The 18,553-nt window shown below is 34.4% G+C and overlaps 2 protein-coding genes across 2 annotated transcripts; one reads left to right on the top strand and one right to left on the bottom strand.

The window, feature by feature from the left end:
* Positions 1 to 4,445: 4,445 nt before the first annotated feature.
* On the bottom strand, positions 4,446 to 9,068 carry LOC139853569 (uncharacterized). Its single transcript, XM_071842954.1, has 2 exons — positions 8,961 to 9,068; positions 4,446 to 5,189 (listed from the first exon to the last, which is right to left on the bottom strand). Exons 1-2 carry the CDS (start codon positions 9,066 to 9,068, stop codon positions 4,446 to 4,448), a joined length of 852 nt encoding a protein of 283 aa, XP_071699055.1.
* On the top strand, positions 6,607 to 10,412 carry LOC139852035 (uncharacterized). Its single transcript, XM_071841254.1, has 2 exons — positions 6,607 to 6,827; positions 9,222 to 10,412. The coding sequence occupies exon 2, from the start codon at positions 9,231 to 9,233 to the stop codon at positions 10,410 to 10,412; it is 1,182 nt and encodes a 393-aa protein (XP_071697355.1). The 5' UTR covers positions 6,607 to 6,827; positions 9,222 to 9,230.
* Positions 10,413 to 18,553: the final 8,141 nt, after the last annotated feature.

Genomic DNA, 18,553 nt, shown 5'->3' with positions numbered 1-18,553 from the left:
TGGTATCCAAACAGATGGTAATTCTAAAGTTGATTTCCCTTTTTCGATATATCTTTGGCTAGTAAATACTTTTGATGTTTCTAGGCTTAATAGAGGTTCAAAAAGTTTATCTATATATATTCTATCATCAGTTTTAAAAGTAATACTGTGATGAGAATTTGTTAATGCATAATTAATTTGATATGTAACAGTAAAAGGGTGATTTCCTTTATACATAAAATTTCTTCTTAATAATTCATATCTTATTGCAATGCTTTTGTTTAGATCTTTATCTTTCAGACTTAAACCTAATTGAATGTTTACATCGAACTTAATTTTTCATTCAGCTAAATTTCCTTTTCCTTTTGCTATTATACTTTCAAGTTTATCAATTATTCTATCGTCTCTTAATTCTAATTCAATAGGTGTATTACATCCCATGAAGGTACTTTTGAATATAATTTGTATGGTTGATATTTGTACATAAGCTATTTTAGTTCTATCGCTTATTTGTTTTCTATTGATTATAGGAATTAATATATCTCCTTTTGTTTGCTCAATAGGTACATGTTCTTCTCCAATCATTTTTCTATAATAAGTAATATTTTTTCTTGAGAAAATATCATTAATTTTTCTATTATTATCAAAGTTATGTTTTTCAGATAATGTAAAATTTGTTCTTCTTATTGTTTTTCTGTTTATCATGATATCAGCCATGAAACCAGATTCATCTTCGATATCATTAATAGTGGTAATACCTTCTATTATTTCATTAGATACTTCCTCTTGAGTTTTAGTCATTTTGTTATTTAAGAATAAGTTTGTAAGTATACCTGAGTGTTTTTTCTTGATTGTTTTTGATGCAGAATTCTGAAGGTGCAACTGCTTCTCTAGAATCGTGCTGCTGGCTCTGATACCAGGATCAAAACAACGTTCCAACTTTGTGCGGAATTATATTATGTTTAATTTAATCTAGATCGTGAGGATCCGATTATAGTTTGCTTGAACGTTGAATAAGATTGTTACATATGAATTCATGTATGAGTAAATTGATGTGCCTAACTTTTGATGATGACATATGCCTAACTTTATCCTTTTGGATAAGTAAATGGACGATTGATATAATGAAGGATTTGTGTGCTAAACGTATACTGAGATTATGAATATATATAATGCTTAGATAGGTGTCGCTATTCAGAATCAGTTAAGACTCAACGACGGTGTCGCTATTCAGAATCGGTTAGGACTCAACGACGGGGGCTCTGCTATTCAGAATCTAAAAGACTCAACAGAAAGAAACCAGTGAGGTTTATTATCAAACTTAACCTGATTACAAATGACAACAGAGGCTTCCTTTTATAGGCGAGCCATAATACTATTTACAGATGCTCTGGGACCCACGCACTACGATCGATTACATTATTGATCGTTTACATTATTGCTATGGCCCGCGCACTTATTTAACTTTAAACATAAACCATACACGTTATCTTACATTATTGGTTCCTATGGCCCACATGGCCAGTACATTAAACACACGTATTTACATACAATAATTACAAGGACACGTTACATAATGTTACATTATTGATGAGGTCCACTGGGGTCCACTTATATATTCATTGTTATCTTTAGTCTACATCCCCCCCCCACACACACACACACCCACCCACACCCAATATATATGTATATAAATATCTATAAAAACACCCACACACACATAAGCATGTATAAATAACTATACCTACACAAGTATACATATAGAGACATTCATAGGTATATATACTTAGATACACATACAGGCATACATATATAAACTTAGATACATGCACTTAGATACATACATACATATACAGATACAAACATATACACATGAACCTATGTATAACCTAAAAAAAACCATAGATACAGAGGCGTATACACTTATACATATAAACAAAGGTACAAAAACCTATACGTAGATACATAAACCGACCATCGAAAAACCCGTAAAAATGACGGGAAAATATATACAGGCAAAAACAGATACCAAGTAGAGGGATATATATATATATATATATATATATATATATATATATATATATATATATATATATATATATATATATATATATATATATATATATATATATATATATATATATATATATATATATATATATGGTGAAGCTATATAATATATAGATATAATTATATAAGTGGTAGTAAAATAAATATATACTACACTTTGAAAAAAAAAATTACTCGATAATACTAATTCTACTCCTCCACAGGCTCCTATCAGAAGTCATGTCCTCCGTCAGTAGAAGCTCTTTTATGTCAAGCTTCAATCTATCCTCCAACCTACGTCTGGGTCTACTCCTTCTCCTTACGCCCCCAACAACGAGGGTCTCGACTCTCCTAACTGGGGCTAAAAGTGGGCGCCTCATAACATGCCCAAACCATCTTAGTCGTTCTTCCCTCATCTTGTTGATTATGTTCCCAACTTCCAATTTCTCCCTAAAAACTCCATTTGGTAACATATCTAGCATGGTCTTACCACACATCCACCTAAGCATCCTCATTTCTACCACCTCCATCCTCCTCTCTTGGGCTTTCGTCATTGGCCAACACTCTGAGCCGTACAACATGACTGGTCTGATTGCCACCTTAAAGAATTTCCCTTTTAATTTATGGGGCACATTCTTGTCACACAACACCCCTTTCGCTGCCCTCCACTTCAACCATCCTACTCGTATACGATGTGTCACGTCCTCATCTATTCTTCCTGCTTTGTGAAGTATCGAGCCTAAATATCTAAAGGACTCTTGTGGCGGTAAAATCTGATCCCCAATTCGGACATCCACTATATCCTCTTGTTCATCTTCGTTCATCCCAAAATCACATCTAAGATACTCCGATTTAAGTCTGCTAATCCGTAGGCCATTTGATTCTAGGACGATCCTCCATTGCTCTAGCCTTCTGTTAAGCTCATCCTGGGAATCCGAAACTAATACAATATCGTCGGCAAATATTAAGCACCATGGGATGTTATCTTGTATCCTTTGAGTTAGTTCGTCTAAGATCAAAGCGAAAAGATATGGGCTAAGGGCCGATCCCTGATGTAAAACTACCTCTATCGGGAAAAACTCTGTGTTTCCTACCTTCGTACGTACACGAGTCTTTGCCCCCTCGTATATATCTCTAATAGTTCTTATATATCTACTTGGGACACCCCTAACATTAAGAGTCTCCCAAATCAGCTTGCGCGGGACACAGTCATAAGCCTTTTCCAAGTCTAAGAACGCCATGTGTAGATTCTTTTGTTTTTCCCTATACTTCTCCATAAGGCATCTAACGATGTGAATCGCCTCCATCGACGAGCGTCCTGGCATGAAACTGAATTAGTTCTCTGAAACCTTTGTCTCGCGTCGGAGCCTCGTCTCAATCACTCTCTCCCAAAGTTTCATAGTATGACTAAGTAACTTTATGCCTCTGTAATTACTACATATTTGCGCATCTCCCTTTTTCTTGTAAATGGGAATAACCTCACTGAGTCTCCATTCCATAGGCATCTTCTAAACGTCGTGTTGAAAAGGTTTGTCAACCATCTAACCCCATCGCCTCCTAGGCACTTCCACGCCTCAATCGGAATTTGGTCTGGTCCTACTGCTTTATTTCTCCCCATCTTTCGTAGGGCCGATCTAACTTCCTCCTGGTTAATCCTTGTACAGAAACAGTTGTTTTGATATTCACGAACCTCGTGGAGTTCCCCGTTCCGCTCCGTTCTTGCCCTACCGAAAAGGGATGCAAAATACTCTTCCCATATTTTCCTAATAAGGTCTTCTCTCACTATACTTTGACCTGCTTCATTCTTGATATATTTGACGTTAACTAAGTCCCTACCTCTTCACTCCCTAGCTTTAGCTATTCTATATATGTCAATGACTCCCTCTTTAGAGTCTAGATTCCTATATAAATCTTCATAAGCTTTGTCTTTTGCAATTTCTACGGCCTTCTTTGCTTCTCTTTTACCTTCTTTATATCTTTCTTCTACCCTAGATCTCTCTGCAGGTGTCCCTTTCCCAAAAGTAATGAGCTCCCTAAACCTAGTCTGCTTTAATGCGACTTTCGTTTGGACATCGTCACTAAGCCACCACGACTCTCTACTACTCTTATGGGCTCTCGATGTCCCTAATGCCACCCCTAAAGCTTCTTTTTCCACCTCTGTGATAGTGGATGCCATGCGGTTCCATATCTGGTCTACGTCAGTAGGGTCTATGTTATCCCCTTCTACACTGAATCTATCAGTCACAGTCGCTCTAAACGTCTCTGCCTTTGCTCCATGTAGGTTCTTCCAAAGGATTCTATGTTGCACAACCCTGCCCCTCCTGCCAACTCTTCCCCGGGTGACAAGGTCCATGACCAACAATCTATGTTGGGAGGAGCACGTCAAGGCAGGAAGGACCTTACAGTCCCTACATGTCCTAAGTTCCCCACGAAGGAGAAAAAAAGTCAATCTGGGTGCGACGACCCCCGCTATGAAAAGTGGCTAACTGAGCATCCCTCTTTTTGAAGAAAGAGTTTGCTACAACCAACTCGTGGGCAATGGCAAACTCAAGAATTGAGCGCCCTTCTTCATTTCTAGGACCAAACCCAAAGCCCCCATGGGCTCCCTCGTAACCTTCTGCCTCCGCTCCTATGTGTCCAATCAGATCACCCACTATAATCAGTCGATGATCCGATGGGCACCCCCTCACTACCTCATCTAACAATTCCCAAAAACTCTTCTTTTCCGCATCACTTAAACCCGCATGAGGTGCGTATGCACTAATGACCGTGAAAGTCTCCTCCTTAATAATTAGACTAACCGACATAATCCTATCGCTGTCAACAACATTATCCTTATGTAGATTTCCCAAAAAGATACCTACCCCGTTCCGTGTTGTCCTAGAACCCGAGTACCACAACCTATAGTCCTTAATATCTACCGCCCCTTCACCCTTCCATCTAGTCTCTTGAACACATCCTATGTCCACATTACTCTTAAGGAAGGTATCAACGAGCTCAATCCTCTTGCCCGTCAAGGTTCCTATATTCCAACTACCCACTCTAATCCTACCAAGGGTGGCAACCCTACTACCGCCTCTAACCCCTCTGGGCCTACCCACCCCTAAACTAGGAGGACATGACCTCAAGTGACCATAGGTACGTGTAAGATCTATATTAACCTATACACCAAAAGATGACCAAGTACAAGCTAAAAATAAGAAAAAAGGCTATGTTAAATAAGTACTTAATGTTAATTATAATATTAAAAACAGAAAATAATTATGTTATAAATACTATGGATTTCAAAAAGACCAGCAAGTATAATATGAATATAGATATAATATAAAAAACACCGATATGAATAAAGTTAAAATATATGAATATATAACAGTGATATATATATAATATATATATATATATACATATACATATATATATGTGTATATATATATATATATATATATATATATATATATATATATATATATATATATATATATATATAAGTGTTTACTCCTAATAAATATGAATATCGACAGGAATCAGAAAGCAGTTACACAAAGATAGATCGAGAGAGAGAAATATAACTGGCCGGAAAGATTAATTTCCGGTAAACAGGTGGCGGCGGCGGCGTTTGGAGGCAGAAGTATTGCGGTGAAGCAAAGGGTGGTAAATTCCTATGCGAAAAAATGTTCTTGGGCCAGGTATGAGGTATGTGATTGTTCACTCGCCGGGATTTGTCCGGAAAAGTTTGAAAATTGGCCGGAAAAACCCACCTACGACGGTTGTTCTTGGCGGCGCGTGGGATCTCCGACGCCGGCGAGACTGGTCTCGTTCTGATCGTTGGCTATAACTAAATTAAATAAGAGCGGTGGTGTCTTCTTAAAATCAATAGAATTGTTGAATTTTGACAAGCAAAAAAGTAGTACTCTTGGTATATTTGTGTACGTTGGGAGAGAAATCGGGGAAGAGAGAGAGAAAAAGAGATATTAAGATCCCTTATTATCAAATACTTCGTGATACATAATATAAACAAAGATATTTTTAAGTCAAAGTTTGTAAAGAAAGATTTAAAAAGTCAAACAAGGACTATTAAATTGAGACGGATGAGTATATTTTTTGCACGACTATTTTTATAATTACTTCGTATATGATAGTCAAAATGGACATTATCCTACCTACAAACACAGGAAGACCAATATACCGTTTTCATTGTTTTGGTGTGTCGTACGCAACTGTTCGTTACGTACTTGTAAAAATATTTGAAATTCATCCATTCACCAATTTTTACTCCAATATCTTCTATAAATAAAATGTAATTATATTATGATTATGATATGATATGATATCTTGCTTTTGCTTATGACTCCTGGCTCCTAGGCCCTTTATTCGACTCGTATATTGAATATCTTATTGTTGATGTTAACTTCACTACACATAACATAAAGGTCAAATTTACTGGTTAAGTAGTTAACTGCAAGATGATTTTTCAATAAATCCTAAAGTTAAAATTAGAGTACAAATAATATGTACAGTACTTTCTAAACTATAAAGGCAGCAATATGATTCATGATTGGGCCGCCACTTGTTTTTGTGTCTATCTTCAAGTTCGCACAATTTCCATTTCATCTTCTGCTAACTTTCATCCCCATTTCCAACTTCTTCTCACCAAATTCCCACCACCGTAAAACCACCCTAATCCACCCAACAACCACCATCAAATTTCACATCTCATTTCCCCCAATTTGCCCAATCCTCAGCACATACATGTTTAGGGTTTTTCACTATTAAATTCTTCAATTCGTCAATCAAATCAGGTAAAGTTCCTTACTTTTTCCCAAATTTGTTTAGTTTCATTAGGGTTTTGTTTTGTACTAGCTCTGCTTTTTAATTTTATGTCTTTTTATGTATAAAGTCCTAAAAAGCTTTAAACTTTGCTAGCGAATTCATAATTTGTGATGTAATTCAAACTTAAATTCACAAGATATCATGATCTTGTATCTCTTTCTGTAATAATATATAATGATCTGTTGAAATTAATGTAATTATTTGTATAATTTTGTTACTGGATTAGTATAGATGGTTTAGGGATTGGGTGACTTAAAAATGCTAAAAAGACTACTAAAAAACATGACTCAACCTCATATATTGACTGCAACAATTTGGTGACTTAAAAATGCTAAAAAGACTACTAAAAGATGTGACCCAATCGCATATATTGAATGCAACCGTTCAAGCTTTAAACAGTAACAAAACATAATTGGAGCTCTTTAGACCTGCTCTTAAGCCTGCATATTGATCAGTGCTTAAAAGCTTAATAAAGTCAACCCTTTTGACCCGTTTCGGCTATCAATTGTCAGCAAGCTCGATAGCCTTGAGCAATGCAAACACCGACAACAATAGTCAATTACATAGGTCACTCTTAGGGCAGCCAGTTTATACAGCCCATTATCCTCTTAATAGATGACAAAGCATACACTAGTCTAAAACAAAACCATGGCCAATTAGGCGTTAGGGAGACCATTTATACTCATACAGTCATACTATATATTTTTAGACTTTGGTCATAATTTTTTAGGTGGTTTCGTTGCTTGGATTATTTCATAAGGCTATACTGTGTCCTCTTAAGACCATAACCGTAAGATATTAATTAGCTATATATGTGGAGTTTTTGTACTTTGTAGGTGGTCTGGCATTGCTATTATTGGTTTACTTGATGTTTGAATTTGAATGTCTTATACTCTTATCTAAAATGGTTATTGTGACATAATAACTAGTTTCAAGTGTAAGGGGGTAAAGACGTAAAGAATGATTTAGACTTGAGATGCTGATATACTTTATTTGGACAGTATAAAATAGCTTATCTAGTTTTTATATTGAATTTTCTAGTATATTTGGCAAAATGCTGAGTCGAACGGGTTAGGTAATGGGTCAAAACAAGCTTGATGGACCTGTCAACATGCTTTTTGTCCACCAGATTCAACATTCCGAGCCTAGCTAGTGGAATGTTGCACTAACCTTTAAATCAACTTAAAGCAATGACCAATGGTCGAAGTTTTTAGTAACAGAAAAGCTAAGGCTTAAGTGTTTTTAAAACTTTTCACTTTTGTTTGTGGGATGAGCGTTTATGTTTTTAAGTTATAATAAAGATCTATATAAATTTGGATGCAAAACATTTTTATTGAAATAATGATTTATTACATTGAAAAGTTATAATAAAGATCTATTTTAAAACCCCTTTAAAATTGCTTTATCAAAGATATTAGATTCTTATTCTAAATATAATAGAGCTTCTGTAATATGTCATCTCTTTAGTTAGGTAAATGATAAGTTACTACAGGTAGGCAGCAGGGACGGTCCGGACATTTTTAGTGCCCTGAGCGATTAAAAAAAATAGGCCCTCTGAATGATGAAATGACTATTTTGCCTCTAAACTGAATATATGAAATTTTTTATTTTGATAACTAACTATACATGATTTAAGAAGAAAAAAAAAAAAAAGGTAATAAAAAAATCAAAATTCCTATCCTGTTAAAACTAAATTTAAATTGACCTGTATAAAATCATTATCACAATTCCAAATCTCATCTCATTTCAGATCATCATCATGTAACTTTTATATACTCCGTAATCTGTTATAGAAGAGTATCCAACTAAAATACCAATTATAACTTTTTATATACTCCGTAATCCGTTAGTAGGAGAGTATCCATATAAAATTCCAATTATGTATCCAAGATAAATAATGACATAAGAGATGAGATGTGGGCAGTGATGAAAATGAGTGGCTGTATCTGTATATGGAGTACAAGGGTGTCCCATAAATCCTTTATCCCACATCGAGAAACTATAAACAATATATTTTCTATAAAATTTAAAGTCTTTGGTAGTAATACAAATTAAAAAGGAAGTTGGGCTTGATATTTCCCTTCATTTGTAATACTACTAACGTAAAAAGGCTTAGTATATACAGATATTGGGCCCCCAAAAATATTGGGCCCTGAACGGGTGCTCATGTTGCACCCCTTTTGGGCCGGCCCTGGTAGGCAGTGACCCATGTCAAAGTACCCATTTTGACTCGTTACCCAACACATATGACCTACCCATTTTGCTACCTCTAATCTTAATTACTCACTTTTAGTAAACCACATCATAGGAAAATCAAGTATTATATTATAATTTTGTCATATAACTCTTTATTTCTTATGTAGCTTACAAGAATGAGACATTCTTTTCAAGAAAACGCATTACAAATACAAATAATACAAAACGATTGGCCAATCAGTAAGATTCTCACCCTTTCGGACGTCGACATCACCCATCCGTTTCTCACTCTACCCCGCCAACCAGTCGAATTATACATCCTCAATCATCTAACGCAACTCGAAAGAGAACATTTACTTAACAAAGAACAAATACCGATCGATGCTCAAGATGATGACACGGGCGATGTTTATTTGATGAAATTAAAATGGAGCGGAAGTTATTATAATCTTATCGGCAAATGGGGACGAATCGTAAGAAGCAAAGGGCTTGAAGCTGGTAAAGAAATTAAACTAAGCTTTTATAATGGATGTTTACACTTTACTGTGCCAGATCAGCAAAATCCACCTGTACAACAATCTCAACCCGCACCCATACCTGTACCCGTACCCGTACCCGTACCCGTACCCGCACCAGTAGTGCGTCACAATTACTGGCCGATTAAAAAGGTTCTAACTTTATCTGATGTGGACACTAATCATCCGTTTTTACCTTTGACACGTAAATCAGTTGAAGATCATATACTTGTTCATTGGACACCTCAGCAAAGGGAGCTTTTGAGAAACGAAGAACAAGTCAACTTAAACGCGTGTGATGTAGATACGGGAGAGATATATATAATGAAGCTGAGGTGGCGTGGTAATTATTATAACCTAATAGGTAAATGGGGTAAAATTGTGAAGAGAAAGGGACTCGGGGTAGGGAAAGAAATCAAGATTCGTTGGGCTAACGGATGCTTAAACTTTTGTGTACCGTACGAGCGTATTGTGGTTGAACCAGAAACTCCTGTGATGATGAGTCAGCAAGACGATTGGCCAATTAGGAAGGTGCTGACATCATCTGACGTGGACATAAACCATCCGTTTCTGACATTACCTGGGAAGTCAGTTGACGATCATATTCTTTTGTATTGGGCATCACAGGCACGAGAACAGTTAAGAAACGAGCACCAAATAAATGTGAATGCTCGAGATGATGATACGGGTGACGTGTATTTAATGAAGTTGAAATGGCGCGGGAGTTATTATAATTTGATAGGAAAATGGGGTCAGATTATAAGAGGGAAGATGTTGCAAGTTGGACAGGAGATTAAAGTTCGTTGGGATAACGGGTGCTTGGTTTTTTCGGTTCCTATATGAATGATTGAATGTTTGCATTTTGTAAATCTGGAAATAATGTTTACCAGTTTTAATGTATGTTTGTGTTGGTAATAACTGGAGCTTTGGATTTTCAATTTCATTAGTTGGTAATCACATAAATAGGTACTATGTTTTGAAGAAATGATTTGTGTTGTGTGCAATCCTATATACAAGTGTGCTATTTATATTTATAATTTTTTTTTTTTTCAAAATAATTATGTAACTGCAAAAATAAATATAAACGTGATTTGGTCTAAAGAAAACACTAAACGAGAATTGATAGATGGATCATGTTCTTGTTGATAAATTTTTTGCACACTAGCTTCTAAGAGCGTATTTTTCTTGTAAGCTGTTATAATATATAAATATATATATATAAATGGATAGTCAATTATTGATACACAAAAGTAATATTATTGTATTACCTAAACTTGTGATATTTTTGCTATAAATAGCCATGAATGCAAGCATTAAACTTCCACCATTTTCTCACACTTACAAAATGTTTCTTTCTTTCTCTCCATTATCATCTTTGTTCTTACACTTCATTATTAGCATTCTTAATCAAGAATCAAACCACTAAAGGTAGTTATAAGCCTACTGAATTATAACATCAAGAATCAAACCACTAAAGGTAGTTATAAGCCTACTGAATTATAACACGTTATCAGCACGATAATCTTAATACTAATTATGGTTGGCTCTGCCACCTAAATGATATATGGTCGGTTATACCACCTGAATAATATATGGTCGACACTGTTGTCTAATTATCATTTATGTTACTAACATTTATATTTCAATTATCTAACATTTATATGGCCGACACTGTCGCCTAATTATCATTTATGTTACTAACATTTATATTTCTATTATCTAACATTTATATGGTCGACACTGTCACCTAATTATCATTTATGTTATATAACATTTATTTATGATTGCTTACATATGGTCGACACTGTTGCCTACTTATCATTTATGTTATATTAAATTTATGTTTAATGTTTATATACTTATGAATATAAATTGACTCTAATTTATCATGTTGTTTGTTTTAACTTTTGATAATAGAAAATGTCGAATCTGGAAAAGCTTAAATTTATTCCTTTAGAATCAACGGGAAACAACTACATGCCATGGGTTATAAAAGTAAAAATGCATCTTAAATCAATGGGCATTCTTGAAACCATAAATGAAAACAACACTTGTTCTGAAAAAGAACAAGCAACGGCATGTTGCTTTATTTATCAACATATTGATGAATGCTTACAAAATAATTATGTGACTGTAGAAGATCCCCATGTTTTATGGGAAGGTCTCAAAAGCAGATTCAATAATCAAAGAGAAATTTCACTTCCAGGTGCTATGGATCAATGGAGAACATTAAGGTTCCAAGACTTTAAGAAAGTAAATGAATACAGCTCAGCTCTGTCTAATACAGTCTCACAACTTAAATTCTGTAGACATGAAATAAGTGATGCAGACATGTTGGAGAAAACTTTCTCCACAATGAATGCTGCCAACATCACAGTGCAAAGAAATTTGAGAATGCTAAAGTTCAACACATATCCTGAACTTAATTCATATCTCTTGGTTGCAGAGCAAAATGATGAGCTATTAATGAAAAATCAGCAATCCCGTCCTACTGGTACACTTGCAATCCCTGAAGCAAATACTGCAAATAATTATAAACAGGGACAAGGACGCGGGCAAGGTCGTGGTTATAATAACCATCGCCATCATCATGCCAAAAGCCATAACTATGGTAGAAACCATCCTTATGGTAATGGGAATGGGCGTGGACGTGGCCGTGGTGGTCAAAGAAATAATAATCCACGAAAATATAAATATCAACCACAAAACAAGCCCACTAAACAAGATGTTGAAGAAAATTCTTCTAAAAATTCTGAAGAATCTTGTTACAGATGTGGTAGAATGGGCCACTGGGCTAATACTTGCCGAACATCTAAACATCTTGTTAAGATGTATCAGGATTCGCTGAAAGGTAAAGAAAAGGAAGTAAATTTTGTGGATAATATTGATCCAACAGTCACTGAGCAACCATCTGATTTATATGAAGATTTCTTGAATTAAATTAATATGTTTCTTTTATAAATAAAACGATTTAACCTTTGTCATCATGTTTTCTCAAATGTTTCAGTTCTATATGTTTTATCAAATGTTCCAGTTCTATGTTTGATGTTTCAATTATATGTATGTCAAATGTTTCAGTTTTATCTATTTGTATGTAATAAACATTTTGTGTAACATTTATATACTTACTGTTTGTTTCTTATATATGAAGTTTAATATGAATTCTGCTGGAACACAACATCAATCAAGTAGTGGAGATCTCTGTATAGCAGATAGTGGTACTACACACACTATACTTAAATCTGAAAAATATTTCATTGATTTGAAACCAACGGAAGGAACTATACATACAATATCAGGTGCTGCTAACTTGATAGAAGGGATAGGAAAGGCAAAATTCATATTACCAAACGGTACAACATTTTTAATTAACAATGCCTTATTCTCTCCTAAGTCAAGCAGAAATTTATTGAGCTTTTCTGACATATACCTTAATGGATATGATTATCAGTCAGTAACGGCAGAAAATGAGAAATATTTAAGTATCACTAACAAGAATCACGTGATTGAAAAACTGCCAAGACTTAATTCTGGATTACATTATACACATATAAATGTACCAGAAGCACATATGGTGATTAAAGAAAAGTATATTGATCCTGGTGTATTTAATTTATGGCATAACAGATTGGGCCATCCAGGATCAACAATGATAAAAAGAATTATTGAATGTACACATGGACATCCACTAAAGGATAGAAAAATCCATCATGATACAATGGTTCCATGTACATCTTGCTCTCTTGGAAAATTGATAACTAGACCCTCACCACTTAAGGTTGAGAAAGAATCACCAATGTTTCTTGAAAGAATTCAAGGTGATATATGTGGACCAATTCATCCACCATGTGGACCATTTAGATATTTCATGGTTCTAATAGACGCATCTAGCAGATGGTCTCATGTTTGTCTGTTATCAAGCCGTAATGTGGCATTTGCAAAATTTCTTGCCCAAATTATTAAATTGAGAGCTCATTTTCCTGATTACACCATTAAAAGGGTGAGACTTGATAATGCTGGTGAATTTACATCTCAAGCATTTAATGACTATTGCATATCTATAGGAATTGTTGTTGAACATTCTGTTGCTCATGTGCATACACAAAATGGTTTAGCCGAGTCATTGATTAAACGTTTACAGTTAATCGCTAGACCATTGATAATGAGAACAAAACTCCCTGTATCTATATGGGGTCATGCAATTTTACATGCTGCTGCATTGATTCGCATCAGACCAAGTGCAAGTCATAAATATTCTCCCCTACAACTTGCTTTTGGTCAAGAGCCAAATATTTCCCATCTGAGAACATTTGGTTGTGCAGTGTATGTTCCAATTGCGACACCACAACGTACAAAAATGGGTCCTCAAAGGAGGTTGGGAATATATGTTGGATATGAAACATCTTCAATATTAAGGTATATTGAACCTATGACAGGTGACGTTTTTACAGCACGTTTTGCTGATTGTCATTTTAATGAAACATTGTTCCCTAGATTAGGGGGAGAAATGAAAAATAAAGAAAATGATGTTTCATGGTGTGAACCTCAATTAAAGTATCTTGATCCTCGCACAAAAGAATGCGAGACAGAAGTTCAAAAGATAATGCATATACAAGAACTTGCAAATCAATTGCCTGATGCATTTACAGATACAAAAACGGTGACAAAATCATATATACCAGCAGTAAATACTCCAGCTCGAATTGAAATTCCAAAAGCTGGCAATAACGTCACTCATGAATCTTTGCCACGTCAGAAACGTGGAAGACCAATTGGTTCAAAGGATAAAAATCCTCGAAAAAGAAAATCAGCTGATAATGAAGTAAAAGAAAGTGTTCAAGAAGAACCACAAATTAGTACTCCAACTGCAGAGGAGATTGATGATGTCAATACAGAAATTGCAATCAATTATGCATATTCAAAAATATTATGGAACCGAAATGAAATGAAAAATCTTGATGAGAAATTTTCATTTAATGTTGCATATGACATCATGAATAATGATGATGATCCAGAACCAACATCTATGGTTGAATGTCAAAATAGACATGATTGGGCTCAATGGAAAGAAGCAATACGAGCTGAATTAGAATCACTCAATAAAAGAAAAGTTTTCGGATCCATCATTCTCACTCCTAAAGATGTGAAACCTGTAGGATACAGATGGATTTTTGTCCGAAAAAGAAATGAGAAAAATGAAGTTACAAGGTATAAAGCTAGACTTGTAGCTCAAGGTTTTTCTCAAAGACCGGGAATTGATTATGAAGAAACTTATTCCCCTGTTATGGATGCAATTACTTTTAGGTACTTAATCAGCCTGGCAGTTTCTAAAAATTTAGAAATGCATCTCATGGATGTTGTGACTGCTTACCTATATGGATCACTTGATAGTGATATATATATGAAGATACCTGAAGGATTTAAGGTACCAGAAGCATCAAATGCAAAACCCAAAGAAATGTATTCGATTAAATTACAAAGATCTTTATATGGGTTAAAACAATCGGGACGTATGTGGTATAACCGATTAAGTGATTACTTGATAAGCAAAGGGTATACAAATAACCTTACTTGCCCTTATGTTTTCATTAAGAAAACAACATCCGGATATGTGATCATAGCTGTTTATGTTGATGATCTTAACATCATAGGTACAAATAAAGAGATCTATGAAGCCATTCAACTTCTAAAGAAAGAATTTGAAATGAAAGATCTCGGAAAAACCAAGTATTGTCTTGGTTTACAAATTGAGCATATGCCTAATGGTTTACTTGTACATCAAACAACATATACTGAAAAGATTTTGAAACGTTTCAATATGGACAAGGCAAAACCATTAAGTACTCCTATGGTTGTTAGATCACTCAATGTTGAAACTGATCCATTTCGTCCATGTGAAGATCATGAAGATATTCTTGGACCAGAAGTACCATATCTTAGTGCAATTGGAGCTCTTATGTATCTTACAAATTGTACAAGACCTGACATTTCTTTTGCAGTTAATTTGTTGGCAAGGTTCAGCTCTGCTCCTACCAAAAGACACTGGAATGGGATCAAACACATATTTCGATACCTTCGAGGAACTACTGATTTAGGATTATTTTATTCTAACGAATCAAAACAAGATTTGGTTGGTTATGCTGATGCAGGTTATTTATCTGATCCACATAAAGCTAAATCTCAAACTGGATATGTATTCCTAAATGGAGGTACTGCAATATCATGGCGTTCTCAAAAACAAACACTTGTTGCTACATCATCAAATCATGCCTAAGTGATTGCATTACATGAAGCTACTCGGGAATGTTTTTGGTTGAGATCAATGACACAAATCATTACTGATTCTTGTGGACTAGAACGCGATAAAAGTCCAACAATTATCTATGAAGATAATGCAGCTTGCATAGCACAGATGAAAGAAGGGTATATCAAAAGTGACCGAACCAAACACATACCTCCTAGATTCTTCTCATACACTCAAAATCTCATTAAGGACAACGAGATTGAAATGAGATATGTTCAATCCAGCAAAAACTCTGCTGATCTTTTCACGAAAGCACTTCCAACTGCTATTTTCAGAACACACGTTCATAACATTGGCATGAGACATGTTCAAAAGATGTAACAACCGAAGCGATGTCTACTTGAGGGGGAGTCAACTCCATGCTGCACTCTTTTTCCCTTAGCTAAAGTTTTTCCCACTGGGTTTTCTTTAGCAAGGTTTTTAACGAGGCAGTAACTTACAGTTGATCTTCAACAAACAAAATTGCTATCCAAGGGGGAGTGTTATAATATATAAATATATATATATATATATATATATATATATATATATATATATATATATATATATATATATATATATATATATATAAATGGATAGTCAATTATTGATACACAAAAGTAATATTATTGTATTACCTAAACTTGTGATATTTTTGCTATAAATAGCCATGAATGCAAGCATTAAACTTGCACCATTTTCTCACACTTACAAAGTGTTTCTTTCTTTCTCTCCATTATCATCTTTGTTCTTACACTTCATTATTAGCATTCTTAATCAAGAATCAAACCACTAAAGGTAGTTATAAGCCTACTGAATTATAACATCAAGAATCAAACCACTAAAGGTAGTTATAAGCCTACTGAATTATAACATAAGCTTCATTTTTTAGCATTGTTTAATGAAGCAAAATTTTAGCAGCTTCTGAATGGGAAAAAAAATAAAAAAAAATAAAATCTAAGCATATTTTTATATATCATATATATCACTTACTTCTATCTTTATATGTCGTTTTATATTTAAATTTCAACTACTTTGTTAGAAACCATTCAGGCTTGCCTGAGTGGCCACCGAGTTGCCCAATGAAGCACACCACCCGGGTTCAATTCCTGGCTATGCCAAATTGTTTAAAATGGGAGTGTGACTAGAGGTGCGCATAATGCGCAATTCACCCGGTATCAGGTCTCGCGCTCGGGAGGCTTGATTACCCGAGGTTTTACCTTCTATGGGAAGCCAATGTGCTCGTTTATAGGAGGGTTTCCTTGCTTACCAAAAAAAAAAAAAAAAAAAAAAAAAAAAAAAACCTCTTTGTTAAAAGCTTTAAAAAATAAGCTATAGTTTTTAACTTAAAGTTTAAGCTTCAATTATAAACTTTCAATTTAAACTATCGACTTGTTTTTGTCAAATACACCATTTGTGAGGTCAATAAGCATAGCCATCTCCTTATGATATGTTATGGTTATTAGCTTTTGGAGTTTTTAAAAAAAAATTAGCTTTATGAAAAAACTTTTATATAATATCAAGAATTTAAAACTTTTAAATCGAGTGAGAAAACTAGAAGTTAAACAATTAATGTTTGAATAAGACTTCTAACTTATTGTCATTTTACTTTTTATGCTAAGAATTTCAGCTACTATGTTAAATATCTAAATACATATAAAAACTAACGTTGTCTGCAACAAGCAAGCAGCTGCCAAAGCTGGCGTTAATCAGCTAACACCTACTACGGGTATGTATGACAAAACTAGCCGATAGTTGATAACTTTTAGCTGGTAGCTAGTAGTTATCTGTATTTAGGTGTTTGACATAATAGCTGGAACTGTTTAAATAAAGACTAAAAAAAAAAAACTAGTAGCTTTTTCTCAAACGCGAATTTAATTAACTTTTAACTTTTTTCCTCCCTCAAAAAACTTTAAACTTCTAATTAAACGAACCTTTTTACTTGATACGAGTTTTTTTATAAAAGAAATAATGGACATTTATAACATGGGACGATTATTCTGATGACATTTGACATTGGAAGGGATAGACATAGGTGTGTTTAAGCATGTCATATTGTCATGCCAGATTAAAATAGGCATAGGCATAGGCATTAGGTATAGGTATTAAACTAAGATACGAGTAAGATTTATTTTTGCACCTCCCCTGCATGAATACATACGATGTCCCTCACCTCCCCTGCATATTATGAAATGAGATGTCCTATTAATCACAAGTTAATTAAACATTTCAATTTGTGCCATTGCTCATTTGTAATCGGTAAAATCAATCTAAATATTTTTCTTATTCTTCTGTTCGTTAGAAGAAGAAGAAGAAGAAGAAGAAGAAGAAGAGGAGGAGGAGGAGGAGGAGATAGGGCCCGTTATAAATTCGGGGGAATTAGTTTCTTTTATTTTAATAAAATTATATGTTTACATTTTCTACCCCTGAAAAATATAAACTTTATGGGCTGTTGTGTAATTTGAGTCAAATTTGAGGAACCGATTGTAGTGTGAAAGCAAATTCAAAACTACAATCTAAATGAGTTGAAACTATATATATATATATATATATATATATATATATATTTCTTCTCCCTTTTCTATTCTTCAGTGATTTCATCGTTCCATACATACATATTGCTAAAAATATATACTATACAAAACCTAATAGTACTGCAAATATATAGAGTGGGTAAGAAAAGGGAAGGTGGAAATCGAGA

The sequence above is a fragment of the Rutidosis leptorrhynchoides genome, chromosome 6 (assembly GCF_046630445.1).
Source record: "Rutidosis leptorrhynchoides isolate AG116_Rl617_1_P2 chromosome 6, CSIRO_AGI_Rlap_v1, whole genome shotgun sequence".
Lineage (NCBI taxonomy): Eukaryota > Viridiplantae > Streptophyta > Magnoliopsida > Asterales > Asteraceae > Rutidosis > Rutidosis leptorrhynchoides.
This window is presented reverse-complemented; position numbering and strand designations above follow the sequence as displayed.

Bases quoted from the DNA above. Each gene is read 5' to 3' on its own strand.
- LOC139853569 (XM_071842954.1), bottom strand. From the start codon at position 9,068: ATGGGTCACTGCCTACCAGGGCCGGCCCAAAAGGGGTGCAACATGAGC. The intron at 5,190-8,960 runs GTTAGTAGTATT...TTTGGTGTATAG, and splicing joins TATATACTAAGCCTTTTTAC to GTTAATATAGATCTTACACG.
- LOC139852035 (XM_071841254.1), top strand. From the start codon at position 9,231: ATGAGACATTCTTTTCAAGAAAACGCATTACAAATACAAATAATACAA.